The sequence below is a fragment of the Schistocerca gregaria genome, chromosome 1 (genome assembly GCF_023897955.1).
Source record: "Schistocerca gregaria isolate iqSchGreg1 chromosome 1, iqSchGreg1.2, whole genome shotgun sequence".
Lineage (NCBI taxonomy): Eukaryota > Metazoa > Arthropoda > Insecta > Orthoptera > Acrididae > Schistocerca > Schistocerca gregaria.
Window position 1 is genome coordinate 751,616,159 of NC_064920.1, and position 27,816 is coordinate 751,643,974.

The 27,816-nt window shown below is 40.8% G+C and overlaps 1 protein-coding gene across 1 annotated transcript in view; it reads left to right on the plus strand.

Moving 5' to 3' along the window:
- LOC126272881 (transient receptor potential cation channel subfamily A member 1) overlaps positions 1-27,816 on the plus strand; it is a 217,185-nt gene that overhangs the window by 84,365 nt on the left and 105,004 nt on the right. Inside the window, exons 10-12 of the mRNA XM_049976161.1 lie at positions 13,561-13,727; positions 13,810-13,979; positions 14,133-14,277. Of these exons, the coding sequence (XP_049832118.1) occupies positions 13,561-13,727; positions 13,810-13,979; positions 14,133-14,277 (482 nt within the window). The remainder of the gene's footprint in view (positions 1-13,560; positions 13,728-13,809; positions 13,980-14,132; positions 14,278-27,816) is intronic.

A 27,816-nucleotide genomic window follows, 5' to 3' on the forward strand; every position in this document is an offset into this window, starting at 1 on the left:
TATTCATTTACGTATGGCATAGATATTGAGAGGACTGTGGTGGTTTTCATTGTATTCTTTCTGAGATTTTTCAACAGAACTCTGACTATATGTGGAATTTTTCAGAACAATGTTTATTGAAAATCTTCTGTCGCAATATACCAGAACAAACTTTATGCTTCTCTTGTCGACTGTTATCCAAAACAGAAGCAATTTAGGATTGCTCTGAAAATAAATGCTTAAGAAAATGATGATAAAGGCATAATTAGTACATTTTTGACAGTGACCTGAGTATATACAATTTGATTAAAATTAACTTGATATTTGACACTTCACGTGTTGGAGCTGGTTTCCTCTAATCAAAACCCTTAAAATCACACCTGAACCATTTGCCATTGCAAAACTGCCACAACAATTGGTCAGGTCTCTTCAAATTATTTTTCTGGCTTTCTTTCTTCATGTGTCTGGATCCCAAATCAACGGGTCTGACACTTTCACTTCCTATTCCATCACATATGATAACAGGGTGACTGGCTCACCCAAGTTTTTTTGTATGTGGTCAGCCAGTGATATTTCCTTTTCTTTTAGCTCCTTTGTCATTTTACTTGTGCTTTAATTTCCAGTCTAGCAACTTTTCCTCTTTCTGAGTTGTTTTGTGAGATACAGTGACTATGTGGTCGTTTTGAGTGCAACAATTTGTAACGATTTTAGCAATTATCTCCACATTTGTTTGTTTTAATGAGTGTAAGGGTGCTGATAATCTCACCATTGAGAGCCCATAAGATCCAAAAACACACACACACACACACACACACACACACACACACACACACAAACACACACACACACACACACACACACACACACACACACACACACACACACATTGTTGTTCAGCAAAAGTGCACAAACCTAATGTACAGAAGGTTGTAGGCTCAAATCTTGTCAAATTTAGTGATTTTTTTTAAATGTTAAATCTAATCAAAAGAGTTTACTACTTTTATTCAATTAATTGGTTTAAATGTAATTTTTGCCATGTCATTTTCATCATCATACTTAGTTTGTTATTTGCTCTTATTTCTCTTCCCATCATTCTTTATTCATTTGGAATCCACCTGTATCACCTGCAATCAGCGGCTAAGTGTCAACAAGGACTACTTATTGGTTGGTAATGCAGCAGCTCGTATAGCCATCGTAAGGATAGGCTCTGGTAACCAATGATAGCAAGAAATTATAGTGTGCTTTTAGTGCTGAAACTGATTTCCCACCCCCCTTGAGTTCGCTCATAGAGTTTAGCTTCAGTCATTATGAACAAAGACGTTGTGATTTTAATTCTGCAGCAGATTGTTGATCGCCATTTTCTCAGGTACATTGCACATCACGAGGTCGTGGTTAGTGTAGGAAATTCAGGGCTTCAAAATGCATCACCAGTTTAGTCATTGATCTCTTAAAATCAGCTGTCAACAAAGCTTCTTGCATTTCCAAAATACCGTATGGTGGTCAGTTAAAACATTTCTCCATACTACACATTAACAGCATTTGTAAAGTGACCCACCATGTTTGTGTGCCTCCTATAACCTAGTGGTAGACGGCAGCTGATGTTGCAACACTGTAGTGGTAAGTGACATATGTCAGCTATTGAGTAATTTTAAATGGACTATAGTTACAGTATCAGAATGAAGACTTCAGTCACTGTAGTGATTGAGGAAATAGTTACCGTGCCCAAAAGAAAATATGTATTTTTCAGTAAGTACTAATATGCTGTTTGCTGTTCAAGATATTCTTTGACTGGAAAGGCACAAGATAATGCTCTGCTGTCTCATAGTAAATGAAGAACTTTACAAAACAGCTTGATCCAATTGAAGGTATGTTATTATGAGAACAGGCCTGAAATGAAGTTAGATATGTGAACATGCATAATTTCTGATGAAAACTTCTTCAGTGGACCACTACACATTTGCTGTAGTGCATCCACTATTTTTACTGACTTCTGCCCAGATTATGTTTCCTGTTTGCTGAACTTTAAACCACTCTGGATGAATGTTGTTACCATGATGCAGAAGTTATTCAGCAAAATTGGATGAGAGTACTGCTTATTGCTGAAGGGTGGTGCATTTCTGGTAGCATTCGAACAGTCAATGTTACAAAGAGCATAGTAACAATTTCATTTGACTCCCAGCTTGTTGCAAGCCCTTTGATTTGATGTTACTTCAACAGCTTTCATGACAAATTTCACTACTTTTTATATTTCACCAGTTTCACCAGTTTCTCATTGGGTCTCAAGTTTCTTTGGGTATAGTCCCAGACATTTTCAATAAAGCAAAATCTGAAGTTGTCACTCTAGCCAATCTGAGACTTCCATATTGGTAGCCAGCTGTACTAATGACCAGACTAGAGACACAACTGTCTTGAACTTAGTAGACTGCCACTGGAGTGATCATTTTGATTGTTATTATTCATGAAATATTGTAAAGCAAAAATGAAATGTTTATTTAGTATGTCTGCCAGTGGATACTGAGATGGTTGCAGATGAGCTGGCATGGGTAACACAACGGAATAGTGCAGAACCATGTCAGAGAGAATGTGTGTGTGTGTGTGTGTGTGTGTGTGTGTGTGTGTGTGTGTGTGTAACGTTTATCTGCTTGGGGGCAATTGACTCAGTACTTCTTACATGGACATCAACTACCTGTGAATCCCTGTTTTCCGTGTCCTTACTTAATTCTGTCACTCATGCTGGTCACATTATTTGATCTGTACTCAGAGTGATTCACAAATTGGATTTCATCCCCTCTTCCCAAATTCAAAACCCGGGGTCAAGCTACCATAAGTTAATATAGTAGTATTTTGTGCCAGCGGTGACAGTTTCATGACACTGTCATGTCTGTGCAGATACAAAAGTGCTGATTTTGAAATTCTTACTTTGAGCACCTATGTCAGTTGATACTGCAGAAGTCTGGTAATCAAATCCATGTGGTGGCAACATGGTTACAGTGTAACCACCACCTCAAGCACCCCAGGCAGCCATATGCAGCGTCAATTGCTGACCTGTATGGTCTCTCACACAAGAGTCATTTTGAATATCAACAATGTCCTAATTCAGGAGATTGTTGTCCATTTAACATCTGGCCATGAGATCCAAACCTTGCCTTGTCTAACCTTTCTTTGGCTGAAATTGCTAAGACTGTGGACTCACAGGAGTCAACAGCAGCAATGAAGGAAATACTGTATGACAATTGGTAGGTGGTCAAGTTAGATGTGTGTGGTCAAGTTAGAAGTGTGTGATAAACAGACCCTGATACCCTGTAGAATGAACCATGTAACTTTGTCTTCTGCTGAGCCAGTGAACGTTGGTGCCATTTACAATTCAATTGCAGTTACATCATAGCACTACCCATCTTTGCTTGCATCAGACTTAATGATTTCAAGTCAGTCACAGCAACTTAATTCCTGCTAATGTGTTGCCATGATTCTGCATCTTTCCTGCTACTTAAGCAAATCGGTGGTCCTGCCTCAATTGTCATTGTGCATATGTGTTGGTATTGCCCACATGTGTGGGGTATGCCACAAGGTAGGTCATTTGGCAACGATTTGTGACAGCCGATAAGATATGGGATGGTAATTAGAGTCCCTCATGCTTCCCCTCAACTGGGAGGCTGTCTCTGATACTTCACAAGCATCACACCAGCATATTCTGATTATGTTGGTAGTGAGTGGGTGATCAATCAAGTTTCAGGCAGATATGGGAGCAATGATCTAAGCCTACAGCTATATCTATACCTTATATACTGACACTGAAATGCATTGCAGAGGTTATCTCCCATTGTACCAATTATTCGGGTTTAGTCCTGTACGTATGGAACATGAAAAGAATGATTTTTTACATGTCTCTTCGTGTGATGTAATTAGTCTAACCTTCTCCTCATGATCCCTATGTGAGTGATACATAGAGGGTTATAGTATATTCTTTGAGACATCATTTAAAGTCAGTTCTTGAAACTTTGTAAGTAGGCTTTCTTGGGATGGTTTACATCTGTCTTCAGCAGTCTGCCAGTTAAGTTTCTTCAGCATCTCTGTGACACACTCCCACAGCTCAAACAAACTTCAAACCTGTGACCATTTGTGCAGCCTGTGTACATTCAGTGTCCCCTGTTTGTGTTACTTGGTATCAGTCAAGTAATCTCCTTTGAAGACTGATTGTATTTTCACCTGCTTTACTCACAACTGAGTGTATGAGATCGTTCCATTTCATATCCCTACAAAGTGCTACACACAGATGTTTGTGTGAGTTGGCTGCTTTCAACTGTGACTCAGGGATATTATAGTGGCAGGATACTATATTTTTCCATTTTTTGAAGTCCAAAGCAAGTTGCCAATCTTTGAACCTCTGCTTGATATAACTGAAAATTTATTCAGTTCTTTCAGAGGGTCCTACATTATAGATAACTGAAAAAAGTTTAAGGTGACTGTTAATATTGCCCACAAGATCATTAACACACAACATAAACAGCAGGGGTTACACTTCCCTGGGGAATACCCAAAGTTACTTCTACATGTGATGATATCCAAGTTAATTTGCTGCATCCTCCCTACCAAAACTTGTTAATCCAAGCAAAAATCAACCTAATTAATTTATATACAACTTGTGGGCTGCCCTACATTGCAACAGCCACTATGTCAAGTTGCGTCTTACAGTGAACGGTGTATTCATTTGAGGGGGCAATTCTCCATCTCTGCATGTTATAAGAATGTAGAATAACTTATACTGCCAAACTATATGCTGTTGGTGAAATATTTTTTGGGTTTGGACACCCTTCTGTTTTAGGTTTCCAAATACACTCCTGGAAATTGAAATAAGAACACCATGAATTCATTGTCCCAGGAAGGGGAAACTTTATTGACACATTCCTGGGGTCAAATACATCACATGATCACACTGACAGAACCACAGGCACATAGACACAGGCAACAGAGCATGCACAATGTCAGCACTAGTACAGTTTATATCCACCTTTCGCAGCAATGCAGGCTGCTATTCTCCCATGGAGACGATCGTAGAGATGCTGGATGTAGTCCTGTGGAACCACCTCAGTTGGACCAGCGTTTGTGCTGTACGTGCAGACCGCGTGAAACGACGCTTCATCTAGTCCCAAAAATGCTCAATGGGGGACAGATCCGGAGATCTTGCTGGCCAGGGTAGTTGACTTACACCTTCTAGAGCACATTGGGTGGCACGGGATACATGCGGACGTGCATTGTCCTGTTGGAACAGCAAGTTCCCTTGCCGGTCTAGGAATGGTAGAACGATGGGTTTGATGACGGTTTGGATGTACCGTGCACTATTCAGTGTCCCCTCAACGATCACCAGAGGTGTACGGCCAGTGTAGGAGATCGCTCCCCACACCATGATGCCCGGTGTTGGCCCTGTGTGCCTCGGTCGTATGCAGTCCTGATTGTGGCGCTCACCTGCACGGCGCCAAACACGCATACGACCATCATTGGTACCAAGGCAGAAGCGACTCTCATCGCTGAAGACAACACGTCTCCATTTGTCCATCCATTCACGCCTGTCGCGACACCACTGGAGGCGGGCTGCACGATGTTGGGGCGTGAGCGGAAGACGGCCTAATGGTGTGCAGGACCGTAGCCCAGCTTCATGGAGATGGTTTCGAATGGTCCTCGCCGATACCCCAGGTGCAACAGTGTCCCTAATTTGCTGGGAAGTGGCGGTGCGGTCCCCTACGGCACAGTGTAGGATCCTACCGTGTTGGCGTGCATCCGTGCGTCGCTGCTGTCCGGTCCCAGGTCGACGGGCACGTGCTCCTTCTGCCGACCACTGGCGACAACATCGATGTACTGTGGAGACCTCACGCCCCACGTGTTGAACAATTCGGCGGTATGTCCACCCGGCCTCCCGCATGCCCACTATACGCCCTCACTCAAAGTCCGTCAACTGCACATACGGTTCACGTCCACGCTGTCGCGGCATGCTACGAGTGTTAAAGACTGCGATGGAGCTCCGTGTGCCATGGCAAACTGGCCGACACTGACGGCGGCGGTGCACAAATGCTGCGCAGCTAGCGCCATTCGACGGCCAACACCGCGGTTCCTGTTGTGTCCGCTGTGCCGTGCGTGTGATCATTGCTTGTACAGCCCTCTCGCAGTGTCCGGAGCAAGTATGGTGGGTCTGACACACCAGTGTCAATGTGTTCTTTTTTCCATTTCCAGGAGTGTAGTTGACAAAGTACATTTAGTATATCAAGCAGTTTACCTCAGCAGTTTGATCCCGTAGCAATTCACACACATTTGGACAGTTGCATTTCAAGACTTGGTGTCTTTAATATGATCATATGATCATCTGTTTGAGAACACTATGGGTCAGGCAGAAAATTTCAGGGCACATATCTCCCTTAAGCCATCAGCAATACCCAAATTTTGTTGCCCTGCCCAGTTCCCTACAACGTGCATGATGAGGTCAAGGTGGAGTTGCAGCATTACTGGACTTCAGGTTCATTTTTTTGTATTTTATTGAACCAGTCAGTCACCACAGTGATTCAGAAGCTGTAAGAGTTGAAGAGTTGTTGGTAACGGTGTGAGGGGGACCAGTATTTTTCACATATCAGCTTTCATGACATAGTATGGCAGTTGCTGTTGGATGCCACTTTTTGGAACATTTTAGTGCTCAACACCCCCTTTGGGCTCAACAAGTTTAATTGCTTGCATTTTTGAATTTTGTGTGTGCCAGGAATTTATCAATGATATTTGGGCAGTTGATTTAGGACATTCCCTGTGGCATAAACTACCTTGATGACATCTGGATCATGGGCTGCAAATAAGAGTAGCGTTTACAAAATCTGCTGGCTGTTTTCCAGTGCCTTTTTGTGAACAGCTTTCATCGTAATCTGGAAAAATGTATTTTTTTCCCACCAGAGGTGTATTTTATGGGACATGTGCCCAGCAAAGGTGGCATCATCGGCATGGACAAGCATGTCAAAGCCTGTTGACACCCAAGAACATGAAGAGGCTCCAGTCCTTTTAGGGCAAAATTTCTTATTTTTTTAATTCCCCAGGCTCTGCACATTCAGTGTCCTCTTAATTGGCTTCACCAAAAGGTTTTCGAATTCATGTTGTCTGTAGACTGTCAATGGGCTTTTCAGCCCCTCAAGTAGTGTTTGTTTTCTGCTTCCTGTTTGGCTCCTTAATGTCAGGTCACCTGTTAATCCTAGCTGCCAGTGCATCCCAGTGTGGCATCAGATCCCAGACGACACCAAGCAGCCCATCGCTTATGCATAAAAGACATTTACTGCAGTGCAACATAACTACTCGCACATGGAAAAGAAGGTGCTGGCTATCATTTTTGATGTTAAAAAATCTCATGTTCTTTTTGTATGGAGTCCATGGTTTCTTATTCAGCTCTCACTCTAAGCTACCAGACTGGACTGCCCAACAGTTGCAGAGTTGGATCTTCTTTCTCAGTAATTATTGCTATGATATTCATTACCAGTCCACACCCAGTAAGCAAATGCACAAGCATTATCGCTGTTGCCGGCAGGACCCGATCCGGAGTTCAGTTGACAGGAGGCTCTAGTTTTAGCATTGGGCAATACCTTACAGCAGACATTGCTGGCTTTTTGTTTGATGGTGCAGGAGGTCACAGCTGCCACAGTGACCAACCTGCTTTTCTAGAAAATTGTCTCAGCAGTTCAGATGGAATTGCCTGAGTGGACTCTTTCTGGAGCACATGTAGTGTGGTAAACAATTTTTTTTCTGTAAAAATCGGTTCAACATTGTCCAGTGGGTCCTCATGCTGGCTACAGAGGAGCAAAACTATTCAGTGATTGTCCCTCTGGCATTGGGTCCTCACATACTCCAGTTACTGCATGCGTCATGCTGGGATACGTGCCTTATGAAGGCTTTGGCACGGTGTCACATCTACGGGTCAGCAATCAATCACTTTATTGAACACTTTGTGGGGCCTTGCATGCCAAGTGTACAGAACTCAGCTGTTCCATCACATCAGTTTTCACATTGTCTAGTCCCGGAGCACCCTTGAGACAGGATGCATGTTGACTTTTCAGCCCTAGTTTGAGAAGCATATGGTTGTTGGTGGTCGATGCATTGTCAGATTTCCTGTATATTGGCCAAACCATCCTCCAGAACTTCAGTTGCAACTATTCGCATGATGTCAGTCAGTTTTGCTATTGAGGGCTCTATCTGTCAGAACTACTTGTTCCTTCCTCAGAGATAGATAGGTTGGCAGAACACTCAGATGTGATAATCCACCTGTTGTGATGACAAGAGGAGACTAAGGGGGAGGACATGTGTCAGAGAAAGTAGGAGGACAAAGGTAATTATATTTACAAGCACTACACTGGCTTTGATCTATATATAATGTGCTCATAGTAAGAAGAAAAATGGATCAGGATTAAAAGAAATGAATAGTGCAGTTAAGAATTAGGAGGAAAATGAGATTACAGTAGAGAGAGAGAGAGAGAGAGAGAGAGAGAGAGAGAGAGAGAGAGAGAGAGGAGACTAACAATACAAAAATTAAAAAAAAGTAAACTCATAATGAACATATGAAAAACAAATTATATATGTAAAACTATAATGAAAAAGACTAGTGTGGAGAGAGAGCTGCATGAACAAGTTCTCAGACTAAAGAACACAACAAATAGAAAGGGAAGGGCGAGGCATTTGATGGTGGTTAAATCCAAGAGGGTATCAAGATGTGAGGATGTATTGGAGGGAAAGTTCCCATCCCTGAAGTGCAAGGAAACTAGTAATGCATGGGAAAATCCCTTGAGTTATGCTGCAGAGCATATTTCGCAATTGAGTAGTGTGTGTATACACAGGGTAGGCAGTTCTTCTATACTATTCAAGCACTCAGCCAGTTAATGTGGTCATTTATGAAGCACTGTGCAATGCACACAAGTTAACTGATAAACAATGTGTGTTTTCCCAATTTGATTTTCTTTTGAGATTGTAGGATTTACCAGTGTTTGAGCTGGGTAGGTTGAAGTGGGTGGGCGCATGAGGCAGGTTTTACAGTGGTAAGGATTGCAGACTAGAAACCTTGGAGTACGGATTATGAAATGGAAATGGCATGCAGTTTGACTAGGACATTACAGAGGTTAGGAGGTTGATGGAAGGTAGCAATGGATAGTGTGGGGAGAATATCAGAGAGGGAGGATGTCATTTCAGGGCTTGACGTTTATAGTTTTCTCAAGAGTTTTTTTCGGCATTGTTTTAGGATAACCACAGAAAATCTAAATCAGGATGAATTGACAGAGAATGAACCTCGCCTTTCTAAATGTAGGACCCTTGTGACTTATTTACTAATATGATTCCTAATGTGCTTAACAGATCAATGGATGAACTTAGTTGATATAGTAAGTATCCCTAATTTGTAAAATTTTCGTATACAGTGAGCCAGAGTATTACTTTTGTTACCTATACTTAACAGCTTTTTCTGCTGTTTGATAATTGGACCCATGCTTTGTGCATTTGATCCTCAGAGAAGAATTCCACATCTAAGAACTGAGTGTATGTAAGAACATTATGTTACCACAAGGTGCTGGCTGCTGTGTGGTGATGATATGATCCTACGGGCATCACATGACATTCTCTTCACCAATATTTTCATACGTTAATTCCATGTCATCTGAAGTCAATATTCATCCTTAAAAGCTCTGTGTGTGCTGCAATCTGTATATTTATAATTTACGGCAGTATAATGGTTTTCCCTCGCAAAGCTAAAAGTCATTATATTTGTCTTCTCTATGTTCATTGCCTTGTGATATATGGTAGCCTTGGAAGAGACAGCCATGACAAAACTCTTCCATCTGCTGAGCAGGATGTATGAGACAGGTGAAATGCCCTCAGACTTTAAGAAGAATATAATAATCCCAATTCCAAAGAAAGCAATTGGTGGCAGGTGTGAAAATTACCAAACTGTCAGTTTAATAAGCCTGGTTGCAAAATACTCACATGAATTCTTTACAGAAGAATGGAAAGACCAGTAGAAGCTGACCTTGGCAAATGTCAGTTTGAATTCCAGAAAAATGCAGGAACATGTAAGGCAATACTGACCATATGACCTCTCATAGAAGATAGGTTAAGGAAAGGCAAGCCAATGTTTATAGCATTTGTAGACTAAGAGAAAGCTTTTGACAATGTTGACTGCAAAACTCTCTTTCAAATTCTAAAGGTGGCAGCGGTAAAATAAAGGCAATAAAGGCTATTTACAATTTGTACAGAAACCAGGTACCAGTAATAAGAATGGAGGGGCATGAAAGGGAAGCAGTGGTTGAACTGAGACAGGGTTGCAGCCTATACCCAATGTTATTCAGTCTGTATATCAGGCAAGCATTAAAGGAAACAAAAGAAACATTTGGAGTATGAATTAAAGTCCAGAGAAAAGAAATAAAAACTCTGAGGTTTGAAGTTTGCCAATGACATTGTAATTCTGTCAGAGGCAACAAAGGACTTGGAAGAGCAGTTGAATGGAATGGACCGCATCTTGAAAGGAGGTTATAAGATGAACATCAACAAAAGCAAAACAAGGATAATGGAGTGTAGTTGAATTAAATCAGGTGATGCTGAGGGAATTTGATTAGGAAATGAGACACTTAAAGTAGTAAACAATTTTACCATTTGGGAAGTAAAATAACTGATGATGGTCAAAGTAGGGAGGATATAAAGTGTAGACTGGCAATGGCAACAAAAGCTTTCCTGAAGAATAGAAAATAGTTAACATCGAGTATAGATTTAAGTGTCAAGAAGTCCCTCCTGAAAGTGTTTGTATAGATTGTAGCCATGTGCGGAAGTGAAATATGAACAGTAAACAGTTTAGACACGAAGAGATCAGAAGCTTTTGACATGTGTGGCTGCACAATGATCCTGAAGATGAAATGGGTGGGTCACATAACTAATAAAGAGGTAATGAACAGAATTGGGGAGAAGAGAAATTTTTGGTACAACCTCACTAGAAGAAGGGATCAGTTAGTAGGACACATTCTGAGGCATCAAAGGATCACCAATTTAGTACTGGAGGAAATTGTGAGGGGTAAAAATCATAGAGGGAGACCAACAGATGAACAGAGTAAGCAGATTCAAAGGGGTGTAGGTTCCAGTAGTTACTCAGAGATGAAGAGGCTTCCACAGGATAGAGTAGCATGAAGAGCTGCATCAAATCAGTTTTTGGACTGAAGATCACAACAACAACATATTTTCATTATTATTTTATTACATACTAACCACTTGTACACATCCTTTACTGTTTCATTTGTCTTCTCAACTAGGATTTCTGGTGTTTTATCAATAAATGTAATGTTGCTGTCAACAGAAAAAACAATTTCCCCTCTATATATGATACTGTCTGGAAAGTCATTGAAGTTTACTAAAAAGAAAATTAGTCCTATAAGTTTTCCCCTGAGGAATACCTATGTAACCATGATATTTGTTTCACTAAAAATTTTGCATCAGCTTTAGTGTGAGCTATTTCTACCCTTTGCACCGTATTTTCCATGTTTGACTGGACCCACTGATTAACTGTTCCTCTTATACCTAATGTTTCTAGCTTATTTACTATCATCTTGTGGCTGATGGTGCGTAAAGCCTCGGACAAATCTACAAATACAGCCATGACAAAACTCTTCCATCTGCTGAGCAGGATGTATGAGACAGGTGAAATGCCCTCAGACTTTAAGAAGAATATAATAATCCCAATTCCAAAGAAAGTAATTGGTGGCAGGTGTGAAAATTATCAAACTGTTATTCTTGTTGAGAGCTTCAGGTACCACTTTCACAAACGCAACTACACCCAATACTGTGCTTCAGTTGCCTCAGAAGCCAAACTGTTCTTTATCCAAAAGGTTGTGGTTATTCAGTTAACTCATTAATGCAAAAATGCCAAAACTGAAACATTTATTGTGATTGTTAACGCAGTTGGTATGCTGTCTATGCATGCCTTCAGAATAATGAATGGTACCACAATAGGCCTTCTGACTTCTTCTATTTTAGTTTTTGTATTGTCTTCCCACATTACTGTGCTGGCTACGTAATTTTTTCTGGGTACCTTTTTGAGGGAAATTTTGTGTGGCTTCTCTGCAACACAGAAAACTAGTTGTTGACAAAATTTACTTGCTTTACATTTACAAAATTTTCTGATTATATTTTTCTATCTTTGATAAATTATTATATATTCTGAACATTGCCAATATAACATTAAGGGAATGCTCATCTTAGTATTTGTAAATGGAACATTAATTTTGAATTTTAAAACTGAGATCAGTTTTAAGTTTTAAAATTATTTCTAGTTTAAAAACTGTCTAAATGCATCATTTTTGTGCAAGCTTGGAACCATGAGTAGTCCAGATCAGACCAACTGTGTTCTGACCAGCAGTTTGATCAAGTCAACAATTGTTGCCAGGGTCTGAACAAAGGCTCTTCATAGCTACCATGCTGTTGATTAAAGATTTCACAGTGATATAATTTCCACAGAGTTTATACCAATGTTTTTGCATTTTTGTATGATATTACATTTAGATCAGTATCAGTAGTGTTCACAAGAGATTGATAACATACTTTGCTGTATATGAAAATTTAAGACAGTATGAACAGATTATAGAACATCTTGGAGAGCAAGGGGATACCATATCACTTCCAGTTTCTGTATTCTGTTAAATCTCAAACTAAGTGAAATATCTTTAAACATTTTTTTTTTAAATTATAGTGGAAGGCAGTGCTGAAGTATTTCATCTTGTTCTGATAAATACAGGACTGCACTTACTTCTGCTTATGAGTTAACAAAATTAAGTGCTTTATAGGCCAGCACTTTCTGTGACTTCAGACACTGTAGAATGAAGCAAATGCTTACTGGATCTCTGAAAGTTAGTTTTCTGTGCCATTCATTTTTGTGATTTTTGAATTTGATACTAATATGTGTCACTGCTTTGATATGTATTCACAGTTATTCATGATCACACTATGTGTAGCACCATAATCTTATGCTTAAGCTATCTAGACAGAAACCAAAAAGTGGTTTAAAAACAAGAAATATAATACTGTATGTTTACCCATTTCCTTAGATAAAATTGAAACAAACTGAAAGCTAAAGTCTTTGGAATTTTCCAACACTTGTAAACCTGTTAGAACTTAATATGCAGCTGAGTTACTAGAAGTGTTTGAAGCTAATTTGTTACTTTTCTTTAGTTCTAAATATTCCATGGAAAGTTATGGAGGAATGCCGAATCTAGGAGTAAAGGTGACAACTGACAAAAAGTAGAGGTGTTGAGTTATCAACAGGCGGACAGACAAGACTGAAAACTTCGATAGCTTTCAAATTTCTCGTTTTTTGAACCAGAGTACACATATGTAGCTCAAAAATGATTTATCTGAAAGCTAGAGAAGCTTCAGTCTTCTTTGTGTCCCTGCCAATGACTCAGTGCCTCTACTATTTGCTGAGTTGTTCTTTAAGTCTAATATATTATCTCAAATATTGGTTTCATTTATCTGATTCTGCATTTAGTTACTACAATTTCCAATGCTGTTTGTTTTTACCAACCTAGCATGTGCCTGTTTCAGGACACACTAGAGTTGTGCAGCTCCTTTTGAACAGAGGAGCTCTGCTTCAGAGGGACCACAATGGCCGCAGTCCACTTCACCTTGCATCAATGAGTGGATACACACAGACTATGGAGTTACTCCATTCTGTACACTCTCACCTCTTAGATCAGCCAGATAAAGATGGGGTATGTCCACAGTTATAAATTTGGTGTATATTCAGTTTATTCCTGGCTTACAAATAACAGTAAATTGTTTTATTGTCTCTAGAACACTGCTCTTCATCTAGCCACAATGGAAAATAAACCCAATGCCATTGCACTTCTGTTGTCAATGGGATGCAAGCTATTGTACAACTCAATGGACATGAGTGCCATAGATTATGCCATATACTACAAATTCCCTGAGGCAGCATTGGCTATGGTAACACACGAAGAACGGTAATTATCATTATAACCTGAAAATAACTTTAGTGCCATACAGTTATTTGGAAATGCATTAAAAATTAAAGGCCAGATATTTTTCATAATTTATTTTAATTACTGAAAACTTTCATTTCATTTTATTATTACATTAATCACATTTTGTTACAGTGCTAGCGAAGTAATGGCTCTCAAATCTGACAAACATCCATGTGTCATACTTGCTCTAATTGCTTCAATGCCAAAAGTCTTTGAGGCAGTACAAGATAAGTGCATTACAAAAGCTAACTGCAAGAAAGACTCAAAATCATTTTATGTAAGTATTAAAACATTCATAATTATCATAAATTGTAGAAAATATAAAATTCCAAAGAAACTTTGTACAATAATTTAGCATATGAGTTTGGAAATATAGTGTAGATTTTACTAGCAAGGTTAAAAATTTATTATAGCCCTATGCAGTTCCATCTTCATTTTAATGGTTATCAGTTAATGTTCTGCAGCCATGGTCAAAATATTCTTTCACATTTAACTCTGAAGTCAGACCAAAGTCTACAAAGCCAATGCTGTCCTTCAAAAATTCCAGTGTGTAATTGTTACTCTTTTTATCTCTTACATATTTTATCTTCAGCAAAGGCTTTCTGCAAACTACTCATATGCTAACGGCAGATTTCTCCATTCAGTCTGAGGAATACTGAGTTCTTGTTATCAGGTTTTTGAGTGAATTATTCCAGCATCTGATTCATATTTTACTTGATCTCAGCATTGTTCAGAGCTTGTAACAGGCTATTCCAGTAAATCCATATGATTTTCTTTGAACTATGAAGCATTCTCCTTGTTTTCTGGAGAGAAGCATTATCGTGGTAGTACAGGATATGTCTGTTTCCAGTCTGTTCTCACAATGAGGAAGGCGTTACTGTGAGCATTATATTTTGATAAACACAGGGTTGCCACAAGTTCTGGAAATCAGGGAATATCAGGAGATTTCATACAAGTTAGAGAAATCAGGGAAATTCGAAAAAAGGAGCATTGGAAAATCTTGTTTTTGGCTCAGTGGATGAAACAGTTGTTTATGAAGACACACTGCTTCATTGCTGGCTGGGCACAGTTGAGTAGCTGCTGTATGTCATGCACCCATTCCCTAGTTCATCCTTCCTACTGTTTCTCCACTTCCCTCATCTTGCAGTCAGTGCCACGATGCCAAGCAGCTGCTGATGAGAGCAACGGGGAAGCATGGCAAGTGGTCTGTTTGGATTTCAGAGTATTTGCACAAGTTAACTGTTGCACAGATTGATCATCGTGGTCTCAGTTCATCAAAACACTATATGAAACTCATGGAGATGTTGAAGTACCCAAAGATCCTCTACTGCCAGCTAAAATATCTTTTTTGACTTGTTTTTGGTTAGGTGATGCTCTTTTTGAGGGAATTTCAATGTTAGGTCCCCATGGCACCTTTCCTGCACATTGCTTTGTTTTCTGTTCTTACTGATGTGATATACATAATAGTTAAGCTTGCTGCAAAATCAGTATGTGATATAAAACTCCATAATGAAGCTAGTCTTATTCCTGCGAAAGAAACTAATTTAGATTATGCTGTACAATCGGAACTGATGAAGGTAAAATTCCTGCCAAAGATATTTTAACATTCAGGATTGAGTGTAGGGACTTTCTGACCAAACTGTGCTCAAAGCTCCTTCTAAAGTTACCTCTGAAGTATAGTGTTTGTAGATATATATCTTGCGAGATCAAGCTGTGATAAAGAGTAGCCTAAGAAAAAGTAAGCATAGAATCTCAAATACCTTGCACAAATTCTCTTCACAGAATTTGATTGAGAGCTAAGGACTGTGGTACAGTTGAAAAAGAATTCATGCACCTTCTTGGTCAGCAAGAATTTTTGGAGCTCTGTACAACCTGCAACATAAATGAGATAGGAATTTATCACTTTTGGAGAGCATGGTGATACCATAATGTCGCATTTGTATAGTTTTCTTCAAAAATTTCCCATAATGAGCCACATTCAAGCCTTCGTAGATGAAGGTTTTTCCATTAACAGAAAATGTGTGATAGTCAACCAAGAAACCAAGTCATTGGTAGCCATACATTAAGCATATAATGGCCTGAAAATGGCTTGTGATGTATTTAAGAGTGACGTTAATAAGAGAATGATTCTGGATTATCGCAATGCTCAGGCTTTAAAGGAGAAGAAATGACTAGAAGATTGAAGATTTTGAGAGAGATAGAATATTGCAATGCTCAAGATTGGTATGGTGAGGCTTTGAAGCAGAAGCAATGTCTAGAAGATGGATAATTTGAGAGAGGTAGATGGAAGAGGTTCATTGTCCAGCATGTTGATGAACTTAACGTCAAAAACTCATGGATACTGGTCAAGAGGGCCACTGAACTGAGTGGAATTGATGAAGAGAGCACTTCTCTCAGAAACATGTTTTGACTGGTTTTGATTAATTGATTTTAATTGTTTACTTGACTTTTTATTGTTTTACAAAATGCTGAGTATTATTTGGCAAAGGAAATGTCACTATCCATACTCTAGTATTGTCATTCTTATTTTTGAAACTTTAATGTTATGTTATACAACACATTCCTTTTATATTTCTCACATGGAAAGTTCACAAATCCTATATGGGAGAAGGAGCAAATACTTACTGTTAATTCAAAATTCGATCTAACTCATTAGTTAACTAAAACCAGCTTTTATTTGTACAGTTTACCTGTTTATTTACCCCCAAGATCATAAATCCTGTAAAGGAGACATAACTTACTATTCAGTGAAAACAATCAATTATTGATAAAATTATTTAATTGTTTATGTAAAAAATCTATTCACCAAGCATTGGCAGACCACATACATAAAAGACTGCTGTGTTCTTTTCTCCTCATCTCGTACAGTAGGTCTCCCCGACCCGTGGTTCTGGGTGACTTTCCCAAAATCTACCCCTTTTCCCAGACCTCTCCAGTCCTTTTCCTTCACCCTTCTTCCTTCCCCTCAACCCTTCTGCCTGAAGGAGCCACTGGCTCCAAAAGCTTGCCAGTCACAACAGTCTTTTATGTGTGTGTTCTGCCACTCCTTGCTAAGTAGATTTTTTATGTATCCAATTAAATAATTTTGCTGTTCATTGAAAATTAGAGTTAAAAACATGTTCGGAAACACGAAAGTCTTTATATTTTTTATCAATTTGCATGTTCATATCTCAAAATTTGTCAGGGAAAAATGGTAAAACTGTGCTTGGAAATCAGGGAATTTCACTTTGTGTAACTTGTGGCAACCCAGAAACACCTGTTCATTTATCCATTGGCCAAAACTATGGGTCCTAGCTGAAACCAGAGGAAAACAGCTTCATGTCATCACACCATCTCTATCAAATTTCACTGTTTTCAAAACAGACTCAGTTAAAAACTGTTTTCCAAGCACCTGTCAGGTCCACAAACACTTATCTGAGTGCTACTTCATGTAACTCGATAAAAATTCCGAAAAACTCTTCTTCCATTTGTCCAAAGACAAGTACAGTGTTGTTTACAACACCCCAATCAATACTAAACAGGTATTGCAGCAATCCGTTGGTTCTGGGCAGCAACAAGACAATGAAACTTGAGTCTTATTGCCTGTCAGCGTGTTGTTCCAGAGGACCAATGACCTTGGTAACTGAGCTATAACATATGTCCTCTTCAACAGTTGACAAGAATGTCTGATGATCAGCTTCTACGGAACAGAAAGTTTAAATCCCTCTGAGTTAATTTGGTAGAGAGCACTTAATGGTTCCCTCAACCTTCATATCCACAATAACATTGTTAACAGTGGACCTAGCACATACAACTTACGTGAAATCTTTCTTCCTGTGATTTATTCTAACAAAATCATCTGTGATGTTGATGTAAGATGGCTGCACTTATGCATCAACTAATATGACACAGAGTGCATTATCTTAAGAGTATAAAGGCTTTTGGCCACGTTCTTCATACTAATTTTGTCACTCATCAATGTATTCTACATACAAATGGAATGCACTCAGTTTCATTGTGAAGTTTTCTTATCTTCTCCATAAGGTTGTGGATCCAGATCTTTGACTTTCAAAAGACAAACATTGACCCCCATATGGGATAGTACACATCCTATAGTGACTGACATTTTCATTCTAAAACTGACGATGTGACTAAATATGGTTTAATATATGGAGAAAAGAATTAGACGAGCTCACTTCTAATAATTCTTAAGTCTGTATCTAATGTGGTAGTAATGCATAGAAATTATTGTAGTGTAATATTGGTTTAACAGAATAAAATATGAATGCATTCATTAGTTAGATAAAATAATATGAACGCCAACCTAATATGGTCCAGGTCTACTTTTGGTATCCAAAAGAGTCTGATTCATTGTGGGGATCCATGAGTATAAATTCTTTATGCTGATAATACAATACTTTGAACGATTTTGGAGGAAGGTAGTAGACCAGTAAATGTTTTTCCAATACTTGCCAGTTGGTAGTCCAAGTTTTGTGTTCACTGCACAACTTGAAGTTACTGTAATTCTTTTCTGCTACCTGTTTCATACAGTTTGACATTTACAGAGAAGTGAGTGTGGACCTTATCACCTTGAGTGTTGCAGTGGTTTTCAAGATCTTATCAGTTAGCTATTCTTTCAATATAATAACAAAATCTGCTGTAAACTGCAGTATGACCATTCAGACCATTATAGAAGATCCACCATGCTCACAGTTAATAAATGACCTTCTGAACTGTATGTTTACACTATTCTTCATATGTAAATACAGTGTTCTGCAAAACTTACAGACAGAATAGGTAAAGTAACATGACATTTTAACAACTCAACAGAAAGAATGAAAGTGTGGAAGCATGTTGCCAGAGATCTCCCAGCTATGCACAGAGAGACAGATGTCACATGGCCTGAGGTCAGTGTGACTATGGTGTTCAGCAGCTGCAGAATATTTCAGAAAGGATAAAAGTCAGTTCTCAGCTGCACAAGAAAACCTTTACTTGGTTCACTTTATCAGTTTCAACTGTTTAAACTGTCATCTTCAGAAGTAAATAGGTCAAATCATTGGTAAGCCAATGTCAAAGTAAGAATTGGATGGTAGAACTAACACAGTTTTTTTTTAAAACAGATGTAAAAGAGTTAAGCTTAAGAGCTACAACACACATTTGCTACAGAATCAATAAAACAGAGTGACATTGCTAAAAATATGTAATATATTATGCAGTCAAAGCAGCCTTGTTCACAGATTTTAAAGTAATTTTGTTTTATATTTTCTATACAAAATGTCCTGATGATATTTATGTAACACAGACTTTTTACTTCCTGGTGATGTCTTCTTGGTATAACCATGAGCTACTACTTATTTTTAATGTGTAATTGTCACTAGCTGACTTTCTAACACCTACCAAGGTTTATTAGCTCCCCATACATCAAGTTTTACGTAGCATCTACATATGCTACATGCATGTTTCCACTCAGCAATTCTACTTGTAAACCACGCTGTGGTCTGTCAAAAGCCTTTGACTTGGCGGTGTCCACTTCCTTCCATCAAAGCCAGACCGCACCTCACTTACTTGTGTTTCCTGCTAACGTGCATCCAGCAGCTGACCTTGTCTCTAGTATACTGAACAGTTCCATGTATCACCAATATTCCAGTGGCTCATGGTGCCACCATAAAATGATGATAAAATCTGAACAGTTTACCTTCCTTTATTTATCCTTCTACATGGTAATGATGTTATTTTTATATGTCTGTTTGCTTAGCACTTGGTTCACAGTTTATTGCCTTTTTTTAATCATTTTATATTGATTTATAAGGTTTAATACATACTTGCACTTCAACTGTTGTATTATTTGCTACAGTTCGTATGCACACTAGTGTTCCCACCTGTGGCAACTTGAAATTAGCGGAGGTTGAGGCCTGCTGGGTAACACGAAGAGAGGATGTACTGAAGGGCAAGTTCCCATCTCCGGAGTTCTGACAGGTTGGTGTAAGTGGGAAGTAGCCAGATAACCCGGACGGTGTAACACTGTGCCAAGATGTGCTGGCCGTGAACCAAGACATGTTTAGCCACAGGGTGATCCTCATTACCAACAAACACTGTCTGCAAATGGACAGTTTGATGCTGGTCATTCCCACATAGAAAGCTTCACAGTGTAGGCTTCACACGTGGCTCTGCCTTTGATCGTGTACACCTTCCGGGTTACAGGACTGGAGTAGGTGGTGGTGGGAGGGTGCATGGGACAGGTTCTACACCGAGGGCGGTTACAGGTGTAGGAGCCAGAGGGTAGGGAAGGTGGTTTGGGGATTTCATAGGGATGAACCAAGAGGTTACGAAGGTTAGGTGGATGGCGGAAAGACACTCTTGGTGGAGTGGGGAGGATTTCATGAAGGATGGATCTCATTTCAGGGCAGGATTTGAGGAAGTCGTATCCCTGCTGGAGAGCCACATTCAGAGTCTGATCCAGTCCGGAAAGTATCCTGTCACAAGTGGGGCACTTTTGGGGTTCTTCTGTGGGAGGTTCTGGGTTTGAGGGGATGATGAAGTGGCTCTGGTAATTTTCTTCTGTACCAGGTCGAAAGGGTAGTTGCGAGATGCGAAAGCTGTTTTCAGGTTGTTGGTGTAATGGATCAGGGATTCCAGACTGGAGCAGATTCATTTGCCACGACAACCTAGGCTGTAGGGAAGGGACCGTTTGATGTGGAATGGGTGGCAGCTGTCACAATGGAGGTACTGTTGCTTGTTTGTGGGTTTGATGTGGACGGATGTGTCAAGCTGGCCATTGGACAGATGGAGATCAATGTAAAGGAAAGTGGCATGGGATTTGGAGTAGGATCAGGTGAATCTGATGGAACCAAAGGAGTTGAGGTTGGAGAGGAAATTCTGGAGTTATTCTTCACTGTGAGTCCAGACCATGAAGATGTCATCAATAAATCTGTGCCAAACTTTGGGTTAGCAGGCCTGTGTAACCAAGAAGGCTTCCTCTAAGCGACCCATAAATAGGTTGGCGTATGAGGGGGCCATCCTGGTACCCATGGCTGTTCCCTTTAATTGTTGATATGTCTGGCCTTCAAAAGTGAAGAAGTTGTGAGTCAGGATGAAGCTGGCTAAGGTAATGAGGAAAGAGGTTTTAGGTAGGGTGGCAGGTGATCGGCGTGAAAGGAAGTGCTCCATTGCAGTGAGGCCCTGGACATGCGGAATATTTGTTTATAAGGAAGTGGCATCAATGGTTACAAGGATGGTTTCTGGGGGTAACAGATTGGGTAAGGATTCCAGGCGTTTGAGAAAATGGTTGGTGTCTTTGATGGAGGATGGGAGACTGCATGTAATGGGTTAAAGGTGTTGATTTACGTAGGCAGAGATACGTTCTGCGGGGGTTTGGCAACCAGCTACAATGGGGTGGCCAGGATGATTGGGTTTGTGAATTTTAGGAAGTAGGTGGAAGGTAGGGGTGCGGGGTATCGGTGGGGTCAGGAGGTTGATGGAGTCAGGTGAAAGTTTTTGTAGGGGGCCTAAGGCTCTGAGGATTCCTTGAAGCTCCGCCTGGACATCAGGAATGGGATTACCTTGGCAAACTTTGTATGTGGTGTTGTCTGAAAGCTGACGCAGTCCCTCAGCCACATACTCCCGATGATCAAGTACCACGGTCGTGGAACCCTTGTCAGCCGGAAGAATGACGATGGATCGGTCAGCCTTCAGATCACGGATAGCCTGGGTTTCAGCAGTGGTGATGTTGGGCGTAGGATTAAGGTTTTTTTAAGAAGGATTGAGAGGCACAGCTGGAAGTGAGAAATTCGTGGAAGGTTTGGAGAGGGTGATTTTGAGGTAGAGGAGGTGGGTCCCGCTGTGACAGAAGACGGAACTGTTCCAGGCAGGGTTCAATTTGGATAGTGTCTTGGGGAGTTGGATCATTAGAAGTAGGATTAGGATTAATTTTTTTTTTTTTTTTCGCAAGGCAAAGTGATTTTTCCAGCAGAGAGTACGAGTGTAGGACAGTAAATCTTTGATGAAGGCTGTTTGGTTGAATCTGGGAGTAAGGCTGAAGGTGAGGCCCTTGGATAGGTCAGAGGTTTCGGATAGGGAGAGAGGTTTGGAGGAAAGGTTAACTACTAAATTAGGGTGTTGTGGTTCCAGATTGTGTTGATTAGAACTTTGAGGTTTTGGGGGGAGTGGAGCTTAACTTTAACCAACACTTTTTCAAGTTTTTTCACACCAGATCTCTAGTTGCTTTCTAGTTCACCCATATCTCTCTCCATATATTTTCATTTTCATTTCAGCCTCATGTTACACTTTCCACCTTCTAATACCATGTCACCCTCACAACATCCCCACAATGACCCCATTAAGTTTTATTTACATTCTTTCCTCAAACATGCCTTCGCCCTAGCCAGATTACATTCCCATATTTTATTTACTCAGGCTTGTCTGACATTTGTCTGCTTGTGTCTGTGTACGTGTGGATGAATATGTGTGTATGTGTGCGAGTGTATACCTGTCCTTTTTTCCCCCTAAGGTAAGTCGTTCCGCTCCCGGGATTGGAATGATTCCTTACCCTCTCCCTTAAAACCCACATCGTTTCGTCTTTCCCTCTCCTTCCCTCTTTCCTGATGAAGCAACCGTTGGTTGCAAAAGCTTGGATTTTGTGTGTTTGTTTGTATATATGTGTGTGTGTGTGTGTGTGTGTGTTTTCAGTGCCCTTTATGTCATCAGTTTAGTACTTGACTTTTGTTTCACATATTATGTACGATGTGAAATTTGACAGTTAATTGTTTTCCACTCATCGCACATACCATATATTTCTAATGATGTCACTCCGTTTTATTGACTCTGTAGCAAAGATATATTGTGGATCATAAGCTTAACTATTTTACAATTGTTTTAACAAACCTATTTTATTTCTGCTGTTTGGTCTTTGTACATTTGTTTTTAATTTTCCAGCCCTTTGTAGGACACTACCATCCAATTCTTATTTTGACATTGGTTTACCTATGATATAAGACTATTTCTCTTCTGAAGATGACAGTTTAAACTGTCAAAACTGGTAACGTTAACCAAATAAAGTTTTTCGTGTGTAGCTGATGACCGAGTTTTTATCTTTTATTTGACCTGCTAGGGGTTCTCAGGTAACTGGTCCTCAATAGTGGCTCCATTCCTTCCTCTAGGTGCCATCACTAGATGCTTACGACATTCATACATTGATAGCCCATTTACGTGTTTGCAAGGTTACTAAATTGGTGTGTAGAGCTGGTATCTATGTGACCAGTGCAGGGCAGTCCAGGGCAGTAGTAGCTGGGAGTTGGGCAGTGATATGACAGAAGGCCATCAGTGGGAATTATTCTGGACCTGGAGCTTCTTAGATAGATCTGTACACTTTTGGGTGTGGAGGTATCCCTGCAGGATGCAGCAGGTGTGTTGATTCAGTTGCTGGTAGAGCCACATTGATTCCCAATGGCACATCCTGCAACACAGGATGGAAGGAACGACCAGGTAGCCATTGTTCAGGACCCAGGAGTTGAAAAGTCTACAACGTGACTGCAATAGCAGAAAAAGTTAACCCTTCAGCACCCACACTGGGCACCCACGTAGAACAAAATGGCCACATATGATTCAAAGATGGACAGAGGAGATCCAGAGAAATCCTGGTTCATAAGTATCCTGTGAGGACATCATGAAGAAACTCTGCCTTGCTTCAAGCATAAAAGGGTGTAGACCTCTAAGAAGCTAGGAAAGTGTTTAGTTTTGAAGACAGTTCTGCAGTTGCACCTTATAGGTGTGAATAAACCATTCTGCCAACTCATATGAGGATTTATGGAAAGGAGGTGTGGTCAGAAGATGAGTCCATTGAGAGTGTAAAACTGTCAGAATTCAGCCACTGTGACTTGGGGACTGTTGTCAGTCACTAGCAAGCAGGGTGCACCCTTTATTGCAAAGATCCACTGCAAGACTCCCACTATGGCTGTTGTTGTCAGCTGGAGGCAGCCGACATAAATGAAGTGGGAGGAGTTGACAGTAATTAATCATGTGGACCCTGTAAGTGGCCTGAAAAGTTGGCACGAAATCAGTCCCACAGCCATTGTGATATTGACCATGGGGAGAATGAGTGCGGTGGATCTGGTTGCAAAATCATCTTCCATACTAGGCCAAGCTAGTTGCTCACCACTAGAAATACCCCATTGGGATCGATGCATGAGCTGAAGCACCTAGAAAATTGCAGAGACAATGGTACACTGCACGACACTGTTTGTCATATTCTGTAAGCAGCACCATACCTTGCCAAACATGAAGCTGGTGCCGCTGATTTTATATATATATACACACCAAGCGGGAAAGTGCCGGTAGAAAGGCACAATAAAAAAAACACACAAACACACACACAAAATTTCGAGCGTTCGCAACCGGCGGTTGCTTCGTCAGGAAAGAGGGAAGGAAAAGGAAAGATGAAAGGAGGTAGGTTTTAAGGGAGAGGGTAAGGAGTCATTCCAATCCCGGGAGTGGAAAGACTTACCTTAGGGGGAAAAGAGGATAGGTATATACTCGCGCGCGCACGCACGCACACACACACACACACACACACACACACACACACACACACACATCCATACATATGGATGTGTGGAGGCAAAGATGATGTTGAATGACAGGTGAGGTATGAGTGGCGGCAACTTGAAATTAGCAGAGATTGAGGCCTGGTGGATAACAAGAAAAGAGGATATATTGAAGGGCAAGTTCCCATCTCCGGAGTTCGGATAGGTTGGTGTTGGTGGGAAGTATCCAGATAACTCGGACAGTGTAACACTGTGCCAAGATGTACTGGCCATGCACCAAGGCATGTTTAGCCACAGTGTGATTGATCCTCATTACCAACAAACACTGTCTGCCTGTGTCCATTCATGCGAATGGACAGTTTGTTGCTGTTCATTCCCACATAGAAAGCGTCACAGTGTAGGCAGGTCAGTTGGTAAGTCACGTGCTAAAAAATGATCGGTTATGTGGGAAATACGGGAATGGAAATAAAACGAAAGTTGTTGGAAATAGCTGAGATGGTTGTTTAATGGGTGAAAGCAACTGAAGCTGTGAAATAGTATTCACGAGTTTACACGAAATGTTTGTAAACTTGGAACGGACTAAAAAATGATCAGTTATGTGGGAAAAACGGGAATGGAAATAAAACGAAAGTTGTTGGAAATAGCTGAGATGGTTGTTTAATGGGTGAAAGCAACTGAAGCTGTGAAATAGTATTCATGAGTTTACACGATATGTTTGTAAACTTGAAACTTTAGCAGCTTCCCACAGTTTTAAACGTTATTATTTCTTCATCAAACAATTGTTAGCCTCATTCTCATAACCTGCCAGTACACGACCAGTCCTTTGAATACATTTACACGCATTTTTTCGAGATTTTTATCAAAAAATTTTTTCGAGATTTTTTTCGGGAAATTTTTTTCGAAACTTTATTCGAGAATTTTTTTTCGAAATTTTCCTGAATTTCCCCACCCTTTAACTTGTTCTGGAGACAACACAACTACCTAACCTTTGCATCCATTGTTGTTCACTATCCTAAGTTCAGCACAGGATCAACTAGCTCATCTCAAACCAACACTTTTTTGACTTTTTTCACACCTTTATCTCTCTCTATATATATTTCTATTTATTTTTACTTTAACCTCATATTACCCTTTCCACCTTCTAATACCATGTCAACCTCACAACATACCTACAACGACCCCATTAAATTTTATTTACATTCCCTCCGCAAACATGCCTTCACCCTAACCAGATTACGCTCCTATATTTTATTTACTCAGGCTTGTCTGACATTTGGCATTACCCCCAAAGGTCTCACACTTAAAGTTCCCATCTCTGGCTGCAATCCTTCTTTCCATCGGTCCTTATACCAGTTCCAAACTGCACAATCCATAGCCCTCACCCGCCTAATCCTTCACCTATACATCGACTCGGCCAATGAACACACCCGTCGACTCCTATCCCAAATCAAAGTCCTCAATCTTTCCTCTCCCACATCCACACCGGCTATTCATAGCATCCTCCTACAGGCCAACCACAAATTAGAACAGCATGCCACCCTCCACATCAAAAAACTATCCAATCTCCTGGTTTCCCACCTCCGGAAAGGCAACTCACTCACCCTCCACAACCTTTCCAACAAACCTCAACCTCCTCTCATTGCACACCGACACAGTCTCTCCCATCTACTCAATCTCCCACTTCCAGCTCCACTCCCCCCAACACCTCAAAATTCTAGTCAGCACAATCTGGAACCACAACACCCCAATTCAGTAGTTAACCTTTCCTCCAAACCTCTCTCCCTATCCGAATCCTCTGTCCTATCCAAAGGCCTCACCTTCAGCCCCACTCCCAGGTTCAACCAAACTGCCCTTGTCAAAGATTTACTGTCCTACACTCGTACTCTCTGCTGTAAATATCACTTTGCCATGAAGAAAAATAATCCTGATCCCACTCCTAATGATCCAACTCCCCAAGACACTATCCAAATTGAACCCTGCCTGGAACAGTTCCGTCCTCCATCACAGTGGGACCCACCTCCTCTACCTCAAAATCACCCTCTCCAAACCTTCCAGGAATTTCTCACTTCCAGCCTTGCCTCTCAATCTTTCTTGAAAAACCTTAATCCTACTCCCAACATCACCACAGCCGAAGCCCAGGCTATCCGTGATCTGAAAGCTGACCGATCCATCATCGTTCTTCCGGCTGACAAGGGTTCCACGACCGTTGTACTTGATCGTCGGGAGTATGTGGCTGAGGGACTGTGTCAGCTTTCAGACAACTCTACATACAAAGTTTGCCAAGGTAATCCCATTCCTGATGTCCAGGCGGAGCTTCAAGGAATCCTCAGAACCTTAGGCCCCCTACAAAACCTTTCACCCGACTCCATCAAACTCCTGACCCCACCGACACCTCGCACTCCTACCTTCTACCTACTTCCTAAAATTCACAAACCCAAACATCCTGGCCGCCCCATTGTAGCTGGTTACCAAGCCCCCACTGAACGTATCTCGCCTACGTAGATCAACACCTTCAACCCATTACATGCAGTTTTCCATCCTTCATCAAAGACACCAACCACTTTCTCGAACGCCTGGAATCATAACCCATTCTGTTACCCCCGGAAACCATCCTTGTACCCATTGATGCCACTTCCCTATACACAAATATCCTGCACGTCCAGAGCCCCGTTGCAATGGAGCACTTCCTTTCACGCCGATCACCTGCCACCCTACCTAAAACCTCTTTCCTCGTCACCTTAGCCAGCTTCATCCTGATCCACAACTTCTTCACTTTTGAAGGCCAGACATACCAACAATTAAAGGGAACAGCCGTGGGTACCAGGATGGCCCCCTCGTATGCCAACCTATTTATGGGTCGCTTAGAGGAAGCCTTCTTGGTTACCCAACCCTGCCAACCCAAAGTTTGGTACAGATTTATTGATGACATCTTCATGATCTGGACTCACAGTGAAGAACAACTCCAGAATTTCGTCTCCAACCTCAACTCCTTTGGTTCCATCAGATTCACGTGGTCCTTCTCCAAATCCCATGCCACTTTCCTTGACGCTGACCTCCATCTGTCCAATGGCCAGCTTCACACATCCGTGCACATCAAACCCACCAACAAGCAACAGTACCTCCATTATGACAGCTGCCACCCATTCCATATCAAACGGTCCCTTCCCTACAGCCTAGACCTTCATGGCAAACGAATCTTCTCCAGTCCTGAATCCCTGGACCCTTACACCAACAACCTGAAAACAGCTTTCGCATCCCGCAACTACCCTCCCGACCTGGTACAGAAGCAGATAACCAGA